Source organism: Gossypium raimondii, chromosome 13, assembly GCF_025698545.1.
Source record: "Gossypium raimondii isolate GPD5lz chromosome 13, ASM2569854v1, whole genome shotgun sequence".
Taxonomy (NCBI): domain Eukaryota; kingdom Viridiplantae; phylum Streptophyta; class Magnoliopsida; order Malvales; family Malvaceae; genus Gossypium; species Gossypium raimondii.
Genome location: NC_068577.1, coordinates 49,472,110 through 49,492,704, shown reverse-complemented (window position 1 = coordinate 49,492,704; position 20,595 = coordinate 49,472,110). Strand labels below are relative to the sequence as shown.

Below are 20,595 nucleotides of genomic sequence, written 5' to 3'. Positions count from 1 at the left end.
ATCATCCAAGCAAGCTAGTAAAGCTGGATTTTCATGGACCAATCGAAGATCAATTGTAATTGGAGCATCACTCGATGTAGCATGAGCCAAAGCTTTGCAGAAAGGATCAGAAAAGGGATGCCTCTCTCTCTTCTATTTTTCTACTGAGTAACAAATAGTTCCCAGACAATGTATTCCTTCTGTAGAATCATAAAAGCTTTCGAAATATTAAATTTATTAAACAATAAATGATATTTTTGTTAAGAGTAAATGTTAATTTTGTTTAAATTTAGTCTTATTTGTTTTTTTAATGATATAAAGATTAAATTGATCTATTTAATAGTAAAGGGACTAATTCAATTTAGTTTCGATAATAGGATCTACCAATTTCATTTGCCCGTCAGATAATATATTACATGATTTTTTTTTGGTTATTTTGGATTTGTTGAATGATTGGTTTCAATTTTTAAACACTATTAAGGAGCATTTTATATAATGTTAAAATAAGCTTTAAGTCTTTGTATTCTTTGACACTTAGAATTTAGTCTATTTACTTTTATTTTCACGAATTTATTCCTCCTACTTTTCGTATTTGGAAAATCATGTTCAATTGTTAATACTATTAAATTTATTTTGTCAAATTAGTTGGTGTACAATTTGAAATAAAATAAATACTCACTTGATAGCCATGCAATTAAAATATTACTTTTATACTGAACCTAAAATTAGTAGAAAAATTTAAATTCAAAACATAGAAGGATTAAATTTCTTAAAATAAAAGTAAGTATATTAAATTCCAAACATAAAAAAGTACAAGGACTTAATGCATACTTTAACCTTTTATACAATTTATGAATATTTTATATTTGAAATTTATTTAATCCATATTTATAAATATTATATATACATATTAAATTGTATATAAAATTGGTGAATACGTGACCATATCAAATTAGTTACTTTTCGATTACATGAATTAATTTGATCATTATATTATTAAAAGAAACCAAATATTGTTAAATTTTGATAAGGTTAACATTTACTATTTAATGAGCTAATATTTTGAAAGCTTTTATGGTTTGAAAATAAAATATTTTATTTGAAATTGAAATACAAATAAAATAATAATTGTTAGGTCAATTTTAATTAATGAATGTTAACCATGTTGGTTTTCCTTGACTATTTTAATAGTATACGGATTAAATTAATAAATTTAAGAGAGATTAAAAAAATAGAGGGATTCATTTATCCAGTTTCTATAATATAGGGACTTAAAAGGCAATTGCACCTAAAAAATATTTATAAGAAATAAAATATATAAAAGAATTCTAAAATTTCCCGACCCACTCTCATCAGTGTTCATAGATCCCTGGCCGCCAAAGAAGCCTCGCACCACCACTGTGTCCCAGCTTCTCTGCCCTTCAACCACAGACCTAACCAAGCACCACCCTCTTTAACCCCCAGGTAAACTTTTTGGAACCCTAAACTTTTAACTTCAACAATGTTTATCTGCTCTGTTTCTCCCCTCACTCTGTTATATTTCTTTTAATGTTTTAAGCAAAGGTTTAGTGTAAAATCCAAGACATCTATCTATCTGTTCAGGAAATTTTAGCTTATATTTTTCTCACTATTATCTATCTCCTATTTTGCCAGGTTTGTTCTATGTTTCTCATTTGTTAACTTGATATTGAAGAAAATGTCGACCAAGTCACAGCCATCTTCATGGTTTAGGCTCCTTAACCAGACCTTTCAGAACCCTCCTAGAACTCCGCCTTCATTTTCTCGGAAAATCTCATCGCCAAACACCCATTACTCAAGTGCTCCTTGCCTTCGCAATCGTATCCCTAAAACCCTCTTAAAACCCCATTCCCCATTTTGCCGAAAAATCTCAACTTTTTCCTATTTTCCCAATCACCGAACACCAAAGTCTCCACTTTCTTTTACGAGATGTCATTTCTCTACAAGCTTTACATCGGACGAGGCAATCGATGATCTGCTTGAAGAACTTGTTGCTGAAGTAGAACTGGAGAAGCAGAAAGAACGAGAGGATAGGAAGAGAAAAGGTTTGGATGATGAAGAGGATAATGAAGATTATATGGGCGTAACGCCATTGATAGCCAAGCTTGAAAAGAAGGAGTTAACGGAACAAGATATTGATCTAATGCTTGAGGTCCCCACGGATTCGGATACTGAAGAAGATAGTGAGGATGAGAATGATAGGGATGACAACAAGTGGGAATTGCAATTTGAGAAGAAAAAGAAGATGCATGAGCAGCTGTTAAAGAACTTCTGTGAGGCAGGTAAATGAACAAGTCTTGTTTTAGTTGTGTTGATTTATAAGTGATATTTATGAAATTTCATTAGTTGATATATTGGTGACAAAATTTACGCTTTTGTACTTGACAGGGACACTCGATGATGCTTTTAAATGGATGGAGAAAGTTAACAAGTTTGAGGAAAAGCATTTTAAACTTCGTCTTGAATATAGGGTCATTGGTGACTTGATGAATCTACTTAAGGTGGCTGAAGGAAAGGAGAAATTTATCCTTCAGCAAAAATTGAATAGGGCAATGAGGCTTCTTCAATGGAAGGAAGCTTACGATCCCAATAATCCTGCCAATTATGGAGTTATTCAGCAACAACAAGTTGATCCTTCTGGTGATCATGAGGAAGGTGCTGAACTTGAGAATGAGAATGAGAAGAAAATAGTAGGCAATGATGATGAGGAGGATGAAGAAGAATTTGATGATATGAAAGAGAGGGATAATATTCTCTTGGAGAAGCTGAATGCTATTGACAAGAAACTGGAAGAAAAGCTGGCAGAGTTGGATTATACATTCGGCAGGAAGGGAAAGCTTCTTGAGGAGGAGATCAGAGATCTTGCAGAGGAAAGAAATGCTTTGACAGAGAAGAAAAGAACACCTCTTTACAGAAAGGTAAGTGCATACAATATCCTCTATTTATATTGCTTCCAAGTTCAAACAGTTTAGTTATTTTTGAATGGTTGAGGGACAGAATCTAACCTAATGTATTTTATTTATTTCATGCCTTTCATGGGCAGGCTCTGCTAGCTGAAGTTCTTCTTCTCCTTCACTCCCATTTGTCATTACCTTGCTAGAAAGAAATGGGTTATAGCATTGAGAAAATTCTATTGAACTACCTTATCTGGATTTTATTCTTCATATTCTCTAAATTATATGAATGCATATATTCATTGTTTATTTAGGATTTAAGTTAAAAAAGTGCCATTGGCATCATGGGAGAAATATGTGATGTATGTATAAAAGACCTTGTGATGTGCTGTATAGACACCAGCTTACTTGTTTGGGTATGCCGTAATGACTATGCAGTGCAGTTATCTGTTCCTTTGAAATTTGAGCAATGTCTAAAGCTGCCTTTTCAATAGCTATAATTGAACTTGAGTATGGGATAGTGCATGAGGAGTTTTGCTTAGAAAAGCCCATTTCATTTTTGGAAATGCCAAAAGATAAAACTTTCCTGATATTACATTTCTGTGTTGCATGTAACAAACTGGGTTGTTTTTGAATGATGGCAGGGTTTTGATGTGAGGTTGATTGATGTAAACCGAACTTGTAAAGTAACAAAGGTAACCTCATGTTATCTGTGTTTTGTTATTAGATTGATTTCTATGTAACTCATTTGAAGTTGATATTGTCCAGGGAGGGCAAGTGGTCAAGTACACCGCTTTGATGGCATGTGGAAACTTTCATGGTGTTGTTGGATATGCAAAAGCCAAAGCCCCAGCAGTCCCTATTGCACTTCAAAAGGTAACTGTTCACTGCTTTTATTTTTACTGTTCATTAGTTTTGCACTCTTCATCGATAGGTGAATCAGACACACATGTTTTACATTTTTAACCCTATACCAGTATAGTTCCTTTTTAATATTGAAAAAGGCGTAGTATGCAGTTACATTTGACTTCCTCAAATATAATATATAACATGCCATGAGCTTGAGGATATGACCTTTTACAAATTAGCAATTTAAGTGGGAATAAGGGTAAACGATACGAAAATTTGACACTGGTCGGTGCTGATGTACAAATTACAATATATTCAACTCAAGTGTGAGTGTTAGATGTGACCTACGAATTAGAGATGTAAGTGGGAATAAGGGTAAAGCATATGAAAATTTGACACTGGTTCGTCCTGATGTACAAATTACAAATTTAACCTATGTTACTAGGATAGTTAGACTGAGGTGTGAGTGTTGGATATGGAGGTGTGACGGGTGTCTTCATTTTTTCTAAAGGTTTTCTTATTTATTGGGAGGATCACAACCATATATTCATGTCAAAAAATATGATGGATGTGGATGTCTTTGTATGAAAATTTTGGGGGGGTTTCATTCCCATCTAGGTTTTCAAATTTTCAAAATGGTTTTACTTGTTTGGGTAAAAATAATGGAGAATTTCAAAATTTGTAAATAATTTCAAGAAGGGATTTGAGTTACTTCCTTCAAATTCCACCTAAAATGTGATTTTTTCAAAATTTCTTATAATCTTATTTCATTTAATACTCGTAGTCCCACTATAAAATAAAAAAGCTTAAACTTCAAAATATAAATTTTATTTGCTTCTAACATATATTTTTAAATTTTTGCTATTAAAAAATTTGCAAATGTGTTTATATTATTTACTTTTAACGTCATTATTTTTCTTTTATTAATACTTTTAACTAATGAATTTTCAGTAAACTAAAATTTTCTAAGGTGACTATTAATTACAATTACAGTTGCTAATATTTTGAGAATATTCAAAATTTTTAAAATCCTCGTGTATTTTCTCATTTTATTGATAGCTTTTCTGTGTATGTTTAGTACGATATCCATGTTTTAGATATTATATACAACAAACTCGTACAGCGCTACACTAGAAACTCTTATAATGTAGATGTTTCGTTTTGTGTGTTCAAAGCTGTATGTTTCAAATAAACCTTGTTCTAGCTCTTGACCTAGTTTCTACTTTTGGGGCCTAGTCTTGCTAATATTAAGGTTATCTGTTTTTTCTTATGATTGGTTTTTATATGGTTACTCTCGTACCATGATGCTATGATGTCTGGGTGGGAGTAGTGAAATCAATTTAATTCGAAAGGTGTATAATATCATCAATATTGTCCATCATGAACATGTTGAATAAATCATTAATCAATTTTTAACGTTAGAAGCTCGATAAATTTACATGACTTGTGTAACTTACCAACAGGCGCATGAGAAATGCTTTGAGAATCTTCACTATATTGAACGACATGAGGAGCATACGATAGCCCATGCAATTCAAACAACATATAAGAAGACTAAGGTGTGCAATGCATAACTATCTTCTTTCATCGCCATTTTTAATCTCAATCTATGTTTGTCCTAATTGTTCACTCTTTTTAAAACTTGATATGCATTGGTAGGTCTATCTCTGGCCTGCAAAAACTACAACGGGTATGAAAGCTGGAAGAACTGTTGAAAACATTTTGGAGTTAGCTGGGTTCAAGAATGTCAAATCTAAGGTAATAGAGTTTGTTTTACTCGGAGTCGGGCATATATGTTTGCCAAGAATTTTCATGCATTTGGAAGATTGTTAGAGATTCATTTCTCATACTTGCATGTAGAAGTGAATAGGGTGGGTTCCTTACAATGGCTAATCTGAACTATATATCTTCTCAGGTTATTGGCTCAAGGAACCCTCACAACACCGTCAAGGCTGTTTTTAAAGCCCTCAATGCAGTAAGTAACTCACTTACCCTAGATATTGGAATAGGGTTTAAACCACTCATTTGGATTTGACTTAAAAGAACTCGAATTTTACTCGGTAATTGTTGAGTCGAGTCTGAATTTGACTGGTGCGCGTAAATAATTGAGATGTCTTGCACGGGATCCCATGTTTACTGGTTAAATGAGAGCCTAATTGGGATTGAGCTCAAGCTGAGCCAAACCTCAAATTCAAGCTCGATTACACCTTAAATTGAATTTATGTTGGGCAGCCTGAATAACATAAGAATAAAAATGCGTGCTTGCAGGTTGAAACACCAAAAGACATTCAGGAGAAGTTTGGGAGAACGGTTGTTGAGAAACACTTGCTGCAATAACCCCCCCCCCTCTCCCCCAATTCACACCCTGTATTTTGGATCAGATAAATTGAAAAGAAAAACCCAACCATTTTTTTTCTTTTGAAATAATTCGGGGATCTGGTTTTGTGCCTAAATATTTTAGATAATTTTTTTGTTCTTTTTCTGAACTTGGTTTTCTCCTCTCTTTTTTTCTTTTCTTTTAAGTCCAATTAGTGCTTTGGAAAAGGTCTTTTAGCCTTAATTACACGATCTGAATGTATCAAATGTCGTAAAATATGCGAATATGAATACATAATTGGGTTGGAGTGGAACACCATCCTGAATTTTGGTATTTTGTGGATTTAGTTTTTATATTTATTTTGATGATTTTTTCTTTGTATTTTTTTCAAATTTTCAAATTTCCTTATTGTTAATACATTAAGTCTTATTATATCTAAAATTGGATGCACTAAACATAGTTATATGTTTAAAGATATATTAACTTGTTATTTTTATGTATTATTCATTAAAAATTTAGTTAACGGGTCAAGTTGAAAATTTGAAATTGAATAGTATAGGAATTTGGAATTATTTAGTTGTTAAATATAGATTAAATTTATAACTATAAGCATGATACAAGATAAGTGAATTGAACTATTATTGTTTAAAAAGTATAGAGATTAAAATTTACGTCTTTAAAAATATAGATTAAAATTGATCATATTAAATATATAGGACTAAATTTACAATTTTATATTAGAATCTAACTTTGATTTTTCATTATAGTTTGGTTTAGTGTCACCATGGATAAGATGTTAATTCATTTAATTTACAGGTGTCTTTTATATGTGTTACTTTTTATATGAATATGTGGGTTTTAAAATATAATTTCTACACAAATACGCGTGTGGTAGGTAGGTATGCTAGTCTAATGTTAATTACATTTTACAAATTAAAGCTATTATTTGTTCGTTTGGATTTTGCAATTTTTTGAAACCAAATTTGGAGTTGAATTGGTCAAACTACAAATTTTTGGTTTGACTAATTTGATCACTTGTTCGATTCAAAGCAAATAAATTATTAAATGATTAAAAATAAAAATTAAAAAATCTAGTATAATCGGTTGAGCCATCATTTTAATCGTGTCAATTTATGGATTCATCAATTACTGATCTAATGTTGAAAACATTGGATTTTGTGATTGGGTTTTATATATTGCATTTCTCGGGCATTTTACCAAAAAATTCCTTTTTTTTCAAAAATTATCGAAATGGGCTCATTATTTAATTATTTACTGGAATGGTCCATTTTTGGGGAAATCACGTTCACATCAGCGTGATGTCAGAGTACGCGTCAGGAAATCGCGGCCACGTTAGCGCGAGTTGTTGACATGGCAACAAATTGCGTCCTATATCCTGACGCCACGTAGCGCGTTTTGGGGGAAGCGATTTTGCCGTTTTTCCCACGTTAGGTTTTTTTGGCTTTTAGGGCTTAGGGTTCAGGCTTTTTAGGGTTTTTAGGTCCAGCAAGAAATAATTTTGAGTTGACGTTTCTGATCAAATAGTATAAAATCGCTTCTAGCAAGATGCTATTTGAGAAAAATTTGTGAAATCGCGCCCTCGTGGACGCGCTTTTGCTACAGTAGGTCATGGATGAAATAAATTTTTTTAACGTTTCTGAGCAAATAGTATAAAATCGCTTCTAACAGGATGCTATTTGAGAATAATTTGTAAAATCGCGCCCTCGTGGACACGCTTTTGCTACAATAGGTCATGGATGAAATAATTTTTTTTGACGTTTCTGAGCAAATAGTATAAAATCGCTTTTTGCAGGATGCTATTTGAGAAGAATTTGTGAAAATCGCGCCCTCGTGGACGCGCTTTTACTCTGATAGCATGTTTGGGTGAGGCTATAAATTAGGCGTAAAATGTTCTCGAATGCATAAGTCACAGCAGAAACAATTTAGAGAGGCTAAGAAGGTTAGAGTTTCAAATATGAGTGAACGATTAGTCTTTGTTATTTACTACGATGGTGAGGTTTGCCACACCGAGAATGGTGTTGTTTTTTGTCGGAAAATCTTGCGCGATCGGTTTTAACCGAACATAGATTTGATGAACTTCGTAAAAGAATTAGGCGTAAAATTTTCGAACGACGCCAATGAAAGTTCATCTATCACGTATCGATTTTGTTCTTCTATTGATCCGGTGACATATGACTCGTTCGACATAAAAGGTGCTCGTAGCTTGGAGGCAATGATGCAGACTCATCTTGCTAGTGGAGCACCTTATATTGAGTTATATGTACAATTTACATCGCCAATTGATGTACTTGCAATCGGTGTTCGAGATGTATACATGACCCCTGGCCGACACTCGGTTAGCGGATTACAAAATACGGAACAGCCCATGTTCGGTAGCGGTGTCGAATGCACATCCCCCGCAAGACACTCTGTCGGTGGATGGGACATGTACGTTGGTGGCTCGACGTTTGATGCTGGAAATACATACTGGGGAATGACATCAAGTTCTAGTGGGTGGCAATCTACATCTAATTGGGGACGTTATCAAATGCCCAGAAGAAGGGATGACGTACTCCTTACGACGTCAACCGGTGAGGGGACCTCGTACGCTGCAGATGATTGTGGGTTAGAAGATGACTCCGATGTGGATCCACCTCGAGAGCCCGGGCCAGATGGTGCATAAGTTGGCTTATTTTTTGAACCGGAGCCTATTCCAACAGAACCTAAAGATGCTGGAAGGAGTTCAGATGAATAAGAACATCCACGATTCAAAGCATACTCACCTCCAGCCCACATGCATAATGTCGATCTGTCTGTAGATGATGCGTTAGAGTTTCTAGATCTACCACACCGGTTGCGTGATTGTACAAGTTCAGGGGTAGATTCCGGTGAATTTGAAGCTGGTAATCAGTTTACCAACAAGGATAGTTTTATTGGTGCTTTGAAACAACATAGCATCAAAAACGGCGTTAACTACCACGTTGTTAAATCCAAATCTGATAAGTTTGAGGTGAAGTGTGCGGTCCAAGACGGCACATGTTCATGGAAAATCTACGCCTCGTTAAGGAAAAGAACAGGGTTGTAGAAGATTAAAAAGTACAAAGGTCCACATATATGTGCTACAGGTATAGTATTGACGGTTTCTGAACAATACTTTTATTATGCAATGTTGCATTATTTAATGTACTCGGTTTATAGGTGTTTCACAAGATCATCCCAAGATGGATTCAACTATGTTAACTAGCTTGATACTGCCTACGGTAAAAGCAGATCCCAAGACTTCAGTGCCGGTGTTAATTGCCAATATCCGTAGCCAAATGGGGTACACGCCCTCTTACCGCAAGGCTTGGATAGCTAAGCAAAAGGCGTTGGAGAAGATGCATAGTGGGTGGGACGCCTCATATAATGAAATATGGCAGTAGTGTCAGGTGCTAGAAAGATGCGTCCCAGGTGCCATCACAGACCTTGAAACGGAACATGCGTACTACAACAGCCGATTGCTACGTGGATGTCAAGTGTTCAAACGCCTGTTTTGGACCTTTAAGCAATGCCGAAACGCATTTCCATACTGCAAGCCGTTGGTACAAATTGACGGTACCTTTATGTTCGGGAGGTATACTCATCGGCTATTGCTTGCGATGTACACAGATGGCGGTGGGAGAATTCTTCCAATTGCATTTGCAGAACAACGGGAGTCGTCGATGACCGAGATTTCTTTCTCTCTAGGTTAAGGAGGCATGTGTGCCCCCAACCTGATATCTGTGTTATTTCAGATCGGGGCACCGGTATACTAGCTGCATTTGATCGACAGGGAAGCTTATGACAGCACGCACACCATAGATATTGCCTAAGACACGTTGCTTCGAATTACTACAGGCAATATCCATCTAAGAGCGAACAACGACAAGTGACCAACATGGGTATTTAGTCTATATCTGTGTTATTTCGTTTGTCAATTTGAATTAGTTTTATTGGTAGAAGTGGTATAAATTATTCGCTATGATCTTATATTGGCAGCGTATGAAATAAATAAAGATCGTTTTCAAAAGATGTTGGCAATTTTACGTTCAATTAACGCAGAAAGGGCGGACTACCTTTGTAACATACGTTTCGAACAGTGGGCACAAGCATACGACGGCGGCCTACGATATGGCCATATGACATCGAACCTGGCTGAATGCATAAATTCTGTTCTTAAAGGAATGCGCCATCTACCGATAACATAGGTTGTGCGAGAGACATATTTTCATTTTCCGGTGCTATTTCCAAAGCGAGCAGCAAGTTATGCAGGCCAGATGCAGGGAGGCCATGTATGGTGCAGTAAGGTAGTTCAAGAAATTAACAAGGCCAAGGCGAAGGCAAACACCATGTACACAGTGTGTCACGATCGAGACAATTTATGGTTTCGCGTGACAGAGTTTGACAGACCGCACCAAGGTGTTGTTGGCGGGCAATATCGTGTACACTTGCAAATAAGACTTGTGACTGTGGGATGTTTGATGCACTTCGTTATCCATGCGCTCATGTTATTGCAGCTTGTCAGGATCTCCATCTGGATCCAATGAGTTATGTGGACGAAGTGTACAAATTAGAAAACATTTACAACGTTTGGAGACATGTTTTCCCACCGGTCCCAGATGAACGTAAGTGGCCGCCCGTATCTCTTACTCCTTTTAAGCTGTTACCGGATAGAGAATTACGTCGCAAATCAAAGGGTCGACCTTGCTCGACTAGAATACGTAACAATATGGATATCCGAGAAATAGCTAATCAAACGAAGTTGTGCAGATGGTGTAGGAATCCAGGCCATACAAGTCGATCATGCCCTAATCGCAATAGTTGAATGTAATTGTAAAAAAATTAAGTTTGCGAAATTATTAATTGATAAATTGTATTAATGGTTAGTAAAAATTTCAATTTGTATAAAATTATTATTTGTTAGTACCAGTGAAAATATTTTTCCAAATCTAACATTATGTGAATGTAAAATTATTATCCGATAAATTGTATTAATTGTTAGTAAAATTATCAAATTATATAAAATTATTAATTGTTAGTACCGGAAAAAACATTTTTCCAAATCTAACATTATGTGAATGTTAAGGGTTAGAGTTTTCAATTTAATTAAGTTAGGGTTTTTAATTTAATTAGGTTAGGGTTTAGGGTTTAATTAGGTTAGGGTTTTCTTTTTAATTAGGTTAGTGTTTTTAATTTAATTAGGTTAGGGTTTTCAATTTAATTAGGTTAGGGTTTTCAATTTAATTAGGTTAGGTTTTCTTTTCAATTTAATTAGGTTAGAGTTTTCAATTTAACTAGGTTAGGGTTTTCAATTTAATTACGTTAATGTTTTCTTTTCAATTTAATTAGGTTAGGTTTTTTCAATTTAATTAGGTTAGGGTTTTTAATTTAATTAGGTTAGGGTTTTCTTTTCAATTTAATTAGGTTAGGGTTTTCAATTTAACTAGGTTAGGGTTTTCAATTTAAGTAGGTTAGGTTTTAATTTAATTAGGTTAGGGTTTTAAATTTAATTAGGTTAGAGTTTTCAATTTAATTAGGTTAGGGTTTTCAATTTAACTAGGTTAGGGTTTTCAATTTAATTAGGTTAGGGTTTTCAATTTAATTAGGTTAGGTTTTTTTCAATTTAATTAGGTTAGGGTTTTCAATTTAACTAAGTTAGAGTTTTCAATTTAATTAGGTTAGGGTTTTCAATTTAATTAGGTTAGGGTTTAAGGTTTAATTAGGTTAGGGTTTTCTTTTTAATTAGGTTAGGGTTTTTAATTTAATTAGGTTAGGTTTTCTTTTCCATTTAATTAGGTTAGTAGAATTCTCAAAATATTCAAAATATTCAAAATATTCAAAAATTTCTATTTTATTACATCAAATAAACTTCTATTTTATTACATCAAATAATATCAAAATAACTCAAAAATTTTCTATTTTTATTACATCAAATAAACTTCTATTTTATTACGTGAAATAAACTTTAAAATACTCAAAATATTTGTACAAATAATTTTAAATACGACAATCAATGTTTATGCTCGGGGATTCGATTGCCACATGGCGGTACCGTAACGATTCTGTATTTGATTCCTCCTTTCTCTAGCTTCCGTGGCGGTTGTTGTTCTCCGTGAGGATTTTGGTTCTTCCGGTACGGCATCTGGTTGTCGGACTTGGGACGATGATCCACCTTCAAAGAATAGTATATGTAGAGGTGTTTGCATCACGAAGGGCGACGGTGTTTGAAACCCATACGTTCTTTGAGGATTGGTAAACGGAGAGCTCCCGACGGCCCTCTTGCGATCCTCGCGCCACCGCCTATACATCGGCGGTCAACTTGGCATAACAAGAAATGGAGCTGAACCGGGCATTTGGCTCCAACCTGCCATAGGACTCTGAAAAGGATACATATAAGGGTTAGGATACATATAAGGGTTAGGATACATATAAGGGCTAGGAAACGCACCTGACATCATCTGAAAAGGCGGTTGAGTGGGTATCATCGGTTGAACTGCTGAATCGGGTGACTGTGTCGGTGCTCTCGTTGGGCCTGGTGATTGCATGGCCGCTGATGATGAGCCGGGTGAATGTCTAGGCCTCGTTGAGGGGCTGCCTTCGTCGTCTTGTCGTCTTGGATTTAGAGGCCCGCTCATTTCCCTTTCGACACGTTTTTGCTGCTGCCTCTCCTCTAGCGTTAGTAAATATGACTTGCCATGGATCCTAAACCATGGCATGTATTCTGGAACGCACGCTAACTCTGGAACGATGATTGGTTCCCGGGTAGGTATATATTCATGCCGATTTTCCCACATTTCCATGTACTCGGACCAGTATCTAGTCCAATCCGTATTCAATAGCCGAAGGTCAATTTTGTGGTGATCGTCAAACACCTCAGGGTCCACGGGAATCGGTTGTCTACATCCAAACTGTCTTAGCACTCTGTCTGTCTGGTGCGGCTCCACGGTTGCATAGTTGATCAACACGACTTTCACATGCCAAGCATTCGGATTTTGTAAAAACTCTTCCGGGATTACTGCCCGAATTGCCAGATCCTCGTATGGTGTCCATTGAAACTATATGAACATGGTAGAAATATTAGTTATATACATAATACTAAATACTAAATACTAAATATCAATCGACTAGCGAATGTATGGAAATATCTCTTTGCAATAATATTTACTTGTGCTTTCGACTGTTGGTCCAATAGAAGCCGTATATCTTCAAGAGAGACTATAATCCTCGTATATCTATTTGCAATAATACTTGTGCGTCCTAGAGGGCGCGATTTGTTGCCATGTCAGTAACTGACACTGACGTAGCCGCGATTTACTGATGCGTACCCTGACATCGCGCTTACGTGGACGCGATTTCTCGAAAAATGGACAATTCCGGTAAATAATTAAATAATGGGCCAATTTCGGTAATTTTTTTAAAAAAATGGTTTTTCTCTGTAAATTGCCCGCATTTCTCTTATTTTGAGAAATGATTTACAAGGAAAAACATAAAAAGTTTCCACCCAATCGAGTCTTTATTAGCAAATAAAAATTGGTATTAATCGATTTGATAATTAATCGACACTAAGCAATACAAAGTTGAGAAGTTGATATTAATCGATTTGACATTGATTTATTCAAGTTTATTCTGAGATTACATTATTTGTTAGTTTTTCATCAGTGATGTTATTTTTATTTTATTTTTATGCCGATAAGAGATCAATTGAGTTAAATTTTTCAGTTGAAGATTTAGCCTAATTTTTAATAGTTAAGCTTGTTGAAATGTTAATTGAAATTAAAAATGAAATATTTTACTATAATTCTTGGGATAAACTTCAAAATAAATATGAACTTTGGTTAAATGTGCAATGTCATTAATAAATTTTGATTTTGTACAATTTAATTCAATTTTCACAAATTACTAACATAATTATTGATATAACAGCATTTTAAGTATACATATTGAATACAAATAATTATATACGAGTTAATTGCACTAGACATCCCCAAACTATTATCCTCATTCTATTTTGGCTTCCATAATTCAAAACATCGATATTATATCAATCGGTCTTTCGATTATTAAAACTATTAATTTAATAGTTTATTGATAAATCAAATCTAATGTGACATAATTTAAAATGAAAGTTTTAAAGAAAAGTAAAACATTATTCCGTAACTTTTAAAAGTAAAATTAAATATAAAGTAAAACCGAGTAAATAGAGTGAACGGTAAAGCTTTTATAAAACTATTCATTTTAAACTATACCGCATAAGATTTGAAATCTCATTTAACAATTAATTTAATGATTTTAGTAATCAAGGACCTTATTGATATAACTTTGATAGTTTGGGGTATGATTAGAAAGTTTTAAAGTTTGGGGATCAATTTAAAATGATGGTTATTGTTTAGGGATGCATGGTGCAATTAATTCATGATATATATCTAACATAAAAATAAATCAATGTATTTATTCCTTTTAATATGTACAATTGAATCAAAATTAAATTGTCAATGCATATTTTCAATCACAAACAAAATTTCATGTGTATAATTACACAAAATCAAAGTTCACGTGTAGTTTTAAGAATTATCCATAATTTTTTAATATATAAGATGTTTGTATAATGTGAATTTAAAATTTAAAATTTTAAACAACTCACACCTTCTTTCACTTTTGAGTTGAAATTTTGTTTCTTTTAAGTTAAAGAAATTTTGAGAGTAAATATCCTAATAACAATAAAGGAGACATGACAATTATTTATTTAAGACTTCCTATGAGGTTGAACCCTTCTCAACAATGTCAAAACCTTAAAAAGAACTTTAAATGATCTAAAATTAAGAAAATTCAAGCATATTTTAATAAAATAAATATAATATCGTTGACAAAAGCTGAGGTCCCTAATGACAAAGCCTCGCTTTGCGTAAAAACATGCGTACATTGGGTAAATTTATTCCAACTTAAATTCCAGCATGCGTGAGTGCTATTTTAGATGCACTAACCTCTTGAGAAAGGGAAGAGTAATAGATGAAAAATATGATCTAACGTTGATTCAAAAGGATTGCCCATATCATGCTACTACATACGCCCATCAAATAATGATTGTAGTTTCACCTTACCACTTTTCACAAGCTTCTCGATTTCTTTAGGAGGATTTAGCCCCAATCTTTGTGCTCTTTCCCATCGACCCAGCCGCGTTATCCCTATGCATGGTCCGTACGCCATGTTCATGTCGAATTCCCTTAACGCTCTCTCTTCCTCTTCAATATCAGCATCTGCTTTTCACAAACATTGTTTCGGTTTTATAAAATACCCATTTTTTGAGGGGCAAAACAAGAAAAAAAGAAAAAGAGAGTGACCTTCGAAATCCAGAGAAACGCCATGGGGCAGTTGGGCGATATCAGTAGCGGCAGGTTTGGTTGACTTTGAGGATTTTGATTTGGTGATGCCTCCCGTCGTGTTCTTCTTCTTTTGCTTGTAGAAAGCCTTCATGTTCTTCGATGGTGTCGCCATTCCTTCTCTTGAAATTCAAGAATTTTCTTCTTCTTGGGCTGTCGTTCTGCGTGTAACTAACATCATCGGATCAGATTAAGCAGACTCGATTTTAACTCTTTTTTTCTTTTTACGTTTCTATATTTATTTTTAGTAATATTAAATAATTTGTTAAATTTTGATTAATTATTTTATTCTTGAAAATTATTAAATTGAGCTTAAAACACTTGAATGATAGAAACAAATAATCTGAAATAAAAAATGCCAAAAAATTAAATTCGAAATTTGAAAATTTTAGACGACTCAAACTCGAAATAGAAGTTAATTTGAACCGGTTGTTATGATCAAGAACAACTATGCTACTCAAAAAGGATGAGCTTTTCGCACAAAACAACATATATTTACATATATAAATAAAATAATATATGAAAAATACCATATTTTTAATACACTATTTGTTAGATTATACATAATTTGAATTATAAAAAGCAAAATTAAGATTTAAAATGTAATTTTAACTTCTTGATGTAAAATAATATTAATTCAGCTAATCAACATAATAAAGAAGTTGAAACCAAATGCACATCTGATTTATTCAATCATCTGCTCAAGTTCTGCAAATATGTTTGGTTATCATCTAATATGAGTTCATCAGGTCGGCAAAGAACAATCATGCACACATATCAGCAACAATAACAACTTGCAACCTATACATCTAACACACACATGAATCCAAGGAACATAACTTGATATACATTAAAAAAATGAATCGTCATAGACAACATCTATTTCAAAAACCGACCATCATCAAACATATCATAAATCCTACTAATTGAACAATGGGTGTTTGTGGGATGGGATTCTGTCTGAAATTGGGAAGGCCTTTACTACCAAGTGTTTTTATGATATTTTCAAGCAGTGGATCATCTACATATCATACATACATCCCTTTGTACATCATAATATTTTTAGAATAAAAATGATTAAAATGGTTAGATTGACACCAATCGTGTAGAATAATATATTGAATTCTACTGTCTTAATCATACCTCATATCATGAATCCACATAAAGCTCCTCAGCCAAATGATTTTATAAAGATTGTCATAACAGCTTGAAGCCAGATGAATCCAATCAGGCAGATACCCAAGAACTAAACCCCATGGCAATGCATCTCCCAGGTGATGCACTACGCTGCAACCAAAGTAAACATCACACTTCGTTTCATAAAAGAGTCCATGAAGATGGGCTTCAACAAACTTATTTCTATACTTTTTCATATACAATCAAGCGTCACTAGTCTTGCATTCAACTGACCCTATGTATTAAGCTTTCTTCATTTTGTGTGAAAATCCATTCATTTCAGCAGGAGTATGGTGTATGGAATTCAAAAGCTCATGGGACACTGACAAAACATCGAAGGAACAAGTAATAGTGATGCCACTGCTAATGTGGCAGCAGACAAAAATTTGCATTCGTAAACGATGGTATCCCCAAAGTAACAGTTATCTAATGGCAGGCATCTCTAATTTACACGTTTAAATATGCAAGGGATACAGAACATATAGCACAAGAAAACACATAGGTAGTTCACTTTATTAAAAGTTGAGTGATTACACTTTGGAAACACCTATCATGATAAATCAGTCTCATTTGAATCTGTAGCAAGCATGCTTCTAAGCACTTCTTCTTCCCATCCCCAATATAAGATATGTAACTAGAAATGCTAACCTTAAGATAAGTCATCATTGAATCTACATAGAAGAAGGCCTATAGTCCCCTTAAAGATCAGTTGGCTGCAGAATTTTGCCTTGATCAGCTTTCTACCATTGCCTAAAGGTCAATTTGTAGCCTCTTCCTTCAAATGTCCCACAATTGTCCACTCCAGGAAATAAGAAAAAGGACCTAAATAAAATGTATTAGGTCCCCAACAAGGTTTCCTATCTCCCTTTGAAGTTAAAATTACAACTGAGACAAACTTAGAGCCAAACAACCAGAAAGGATGACTTCTTACAACAGGAATCAGCCAGGCTGGAGGATCATCAAATATATAGCCGGGCAATTCCTTGTATAAGCTCATTGATTAGGATACTCGTAGCCTCTCTAAGGTTAGTGCAATATTATCCATGCCAACCTCTAGTCAACAAGTTGCTACAACCATGTAACAATGCTTTATTAGAAACATGCCTACAAGATTTTGCTGTCCAACTTCGTGCCAACGTGAACCAGATTCAACCAAGAGTTAGCTTTTCCATTCCAGAGCATTTTAAGCATCGCAAGAAAAAAAAAACACATTATCATACAATTAAAAGCATGATGGATAGCAAACTTCAGAAGACCCTATTTAGCAATATAGTCTTCGTCATTTCTCAATATTCACTTACCAGCTGAGGTTCCTGTGAACTCTTGCAACAACCATAGGCATTCAGCTTTGTCCAACTAAAGGGAGAAGTGCCCCTAATAGTAATTTCATTCATCTAGAAAAACAACCATTATGAACAAGCACTTCCAAACTTGATCTTCTTCCTCTGAGGAAACTCATGGTAACCAAAATTTTCAATAATTGTTAAAACCTCAAGTAAGCATTGGTATTAATGAATTAGACTTGGTTTAAAATTCAATATCTCAGTCATCAAATCAGGTTATCAGTTGTCCATTTATTTCACGAATCAATAAATTGGAGTTATCAGCTACAAGTTTGCTTTGACGAACTATATCGCCACATGATTCATGCCTGGAGTCTGGCCTTATTGATTTTAATTCTCTGAGGGGATCTGTTATCACATTTTTACTGCATATTTCTTTAGCTGGTTGAACATGCTTCCACCAAAAGTCAGAGAGTGCCGATTTCAGAACATTCCAGTATTTTACATCTCGGTAAATCCTAAACAGACTGCTTCCGTTAGGAGTCCAAACATAGAAATCCATCCATTCCCGGTCCATGATTTCCATTAAACCCTGAGCTTGTGGAATGCAATAGAGGGGGATGCGCTTCCAAGGGAAAGTCTCTTCCATTTTCCCATCAATATATGGACATTTTATCTCCAATACTCCCCCAGGAGGCAACCCATAAACACTGTTCACCAAGCCATCAGGTGAAGCTGCTAACCAACTGTCTTCAGGATTCATCTTACCATAAACCTGAAATTCAGGAAACTCAATTGTATTCCCAGTAATCAGTTTATATCTTTCAAGTGCTTCCTCTTCTTTGATATTGCTCCAACATGTAGCTAAGTTACCAGAAAAAGGCTCAATCGCCCCAAGTTTCTCTAGCCAGAGCTGGGTCCTTCGCAAAGGCCAAAAGCCGATAGCCCCAGCAAATGTGCTAGCTGTCAATTTATGCTTTCTCAGTTCTTGCCAATTTTTGAACCGATGCTGAAGACTACTGCACCGAAGGATAGGATGAGTTTCAACAGGCGCGAATTTCTGATAACAACTAGATTGACTAAAACTTCTTTGAGAAGGATGATTAACAAATTGACTACTAGTGATGATCCTTCCACTAACTGGCTCAAGTAGATTCTGGCTGGAATATGTTCTCCTATACTTCAAATTACCCACAAGCAAACCAATGTTATGGATAATCCTGCTTTTGTAATTTGATAGCTGAATGATTAAAGGAAAGCAATATGCAAGCATTTCACTGCCCAAAAGAAAAAATAGAAAAAAAAAAAAAAGAGAGGATAGAGTTAGGGTAAGCAATCATGATCAAAATATGAGGGCGCAAGCAAAAATTTTGTTGAAGATGTGCCTCTATTTGCAAAGAAATGTGTAAAGTTTGCAGTTGCAGGAAAAACAATTATCAATTAAGTTTAAATTTGGGTTTCATTCAAGTCATTATTCATTTAATAAAAATGTGGTTTTGTTTTTGTACCATCCTTTTCTTTAACAACTAAACAAACAGAACCTATGAAAATCAAAAGCTCTGTAAGCATAAAAACTGGACTCAACTGCTCCATATCATCAATGCTACTAATCAATTTAAGAAAAAAGTTCATTCGCCATGGCAAACTTCAAAAAGACTCTGATACTTCAAACATAAAGAAAGTCAGAAAGAATCCATCAAAAGACTCAAATGATTAAGTTTCATAGTAATTCTTAGAAAATAAAAGTTATTATTTGACTTAGAAGAGACACCTAAAACCACAAAGGAAAACATGGGAAAACAATCAAATCACAAAAAAAAAAGAAGGGTATTTATGCTGAGGAATGAAAAAAATCGTAACAACAGCATCTAAGTTCATTGAGACAAAAAATCAAACACTTTAAACACTTACCAAAGAAGAATAAGAAAAAGAAAAAATCCTCAGAGAGAAAAGAGAGACTAACCATGAGAGCTTGTGAGAAGAATGCTGCATAGAGACTGGGATTTGAGAAAGGAAAACAAAGAGTAATTTACATCGATTTCAACCTTTAATTTGAGAAATGAAACGAAAGAGCTACAGGGCTGAGCTCAAGTTTATAAGAAAAAGGTTTAGGCGGAAGGGTTTTAGAAATGGAAGAAATCCCAAATGTTTGGCTACACGATTAGCGTTAATTACACCCAGGACTTTAGCTATTGGAACGAAAAATGTAACGCCGAATAGTGTTACTTTCACAGCCCGTGCCATACCGTTCCTAGAACAAAGAGTGTAAAATTAACGCTAATATAGTAATTGTGGATTGAGTGTTAGCTTGATTAATATAAAAATTATTATCAATACAAATATAAGAGAACGTGAGTTTGAGCATATTGAAATGTATTATCCACTTATTTATAGATTGAGGAGGACTATGAATAATTCTAAATATTGTATAAAAAGAATAAATATGATAAAAAAACTTATAATGAGATAATTAAAAAAGAAGAAGCTAAAATACCAATTGAATTACGTTTCGTAATAAAATTATGGGTGGTTCATGTGGCTGGAATGTAAAACTTAAATATTTGGTTAATGAAATATAGTATTATCTAAAACAATTTTATTGTTCTTATTATAAAATTTTATCTTGTTTAAATTTATTTTCTTTAACATTTTGTTAAAAATTTTAAATGTGCCAACTTTTTTTT

At 34.2% G+C, this 20,595-nt stretch overlaps 3 protein-coding genes across 5 annotated transcripts; 1 reads left to right on the top strand and 2 right to left on the bottom strand.

Annotated features, from left to right (window-relative positions):
* Positions 1-1,327: 1,327 nt before the first annotated feature.
* On the top strand, positions 1,328-6,390 carry LOC105782395 (uncharacterized). The gene is made up of 9 exons (XM_012607104.2): positions 1,328-1,443; positions 1,633-2,279; positions 2,386-2,915; positions 3,536-3,586; positions 3,660-3,767; positions 5,204-5,299; positions 5,400-5,498; positions 5,656-5,715; positions 6,009-6,390. The coding sequence occupies exons 2-9, from the start codon at positions 1,676-1,678 to the stop codon at positions 6,075-6,077; spliced, it is 1,617 nt and encodes a 538-aa protein (XP_012462558.1). The 5' UTR covers positions 1,328-1,443; positions 1,633-1,675; the 3' UTR covers positions 6,078-6,390.
* An 8,501-nt stretch (positions 6,391-14,891) lies between these two features.
* Positions 14,892-16,963, bottom strand: LOC105783356 (uncharacterized). Of its 2 annotated transcripts, none has more exons than XM_012608762.2 (3): positions 16,596-16,963; positions 15,414-15,623; positions 14,892-15,329 (listed from the first exon to the last, which is right to left on the bottom strand). In XM_012608762.2, exons 2-3 carry the CDS (start codon positions 15,565-15,567, stop codon positions 15,133-15,135), a joined length of 351 nt encoding a protein of 116 aa, XP_012464216.1. In that variant the 5' UTR covers positions 15,568-15,623; positions 16,596-16,963; the 3' UTR covers positions 14,892-15,132. The 2 variants fall into 2 exon arrangements, with proteins under 2 accessions (XP_012464216.1, XP_012464217.1); XM_012608763.2 differs by having other exon boundaries at positions 15,414-15,613.
* Positions 16,964-17,110: 147 nt separating this feature from the next.
* On the bottom strand, positions 17,111-20,146 carry LOC105783355 (uncharacterized). 2 transcript variants are annotated; one of them, XR_008192502.1, is made up of 3 exons: positions 19,875-20,146; positions 17,560-19,188; positions 17,111-17,450 (listed from the first exon to the last, which is right to left on the bottom strand). XR_008192502.1 is itself a non-coding variant. In XM_052626009.1 (2 exons), exons 1-2 carry the CDS (start codon positions 19,901-19,903, stop codon positions 18,183-18,185), a joined length of 1,035 nt encoding a protein of 344 aa, XP_052481969.1. In that variant the 5' UTR covers positions 19,904-20,146; the 3' UTR covers positions 17,111-18,182. The 2 variants fall into 2 exon arrangements, 1 of the variants encoding a protein (XP_052481969.1); XM_052626009.1 differs by having other exon boundaries at positions 17,111-19,188.
* Positions 20,147-20,595: the final 449 nt, after the last annotated feature.

Excerpts from the sequence above, each read along its gene's own strand:
- LOC105783356 (XM_012608762.2), bottom strand. The coding sequence starts at position 15,567 with ATGGCGACACCATCGAAGAACATGAAGGCTTTCTACAAGCAAAAGAAG. Across the intron at positions 15,330-15,413 it reads CGTTTCTCTGGATTTCGAAG|ATGCTGATATTGAAGAGGAA; the intron begins GTCACTCTCTTT and ends TGTGAAAAGCAG.
- LOC105783355 (XM_052626009.1), bottom strand. The coding sequence starts at position 19,903 with ATGCAGCATTCTTCTCACAAGCTCTCATG. Across the intron at positions 19,189-19,874 it reads TCTTCTCACAAGCTCTCATG|TGAAATGCTTGCATATTGCT; the intron begins GTTAGTCTCTCT and ends TCTTTTGGGCAG.
- LOC105782395 (XM_012607104.2), top strand. The coding sequence starts at position 1,676 with ATGTCGACCAAGTCACAGCCATCTTCATGGTTTAGGCTCCTTAACCAG. Across the intron at positions 2,280-2,385 it reads AAAGAACTTCTGTGAGGCAG|GGACACTCGATGATGCTTTT; the intron begins GTAAATGAACAA and ends TGTACTTGACAG. Across the intron at positions 5,499-5,655 it reads TCAAGAATGTCAAATCTAAG|GTTATTGGCTCAAGGAACCC; the intron begins GTAATAGAGTTT and ends ATATCTTCTCAG.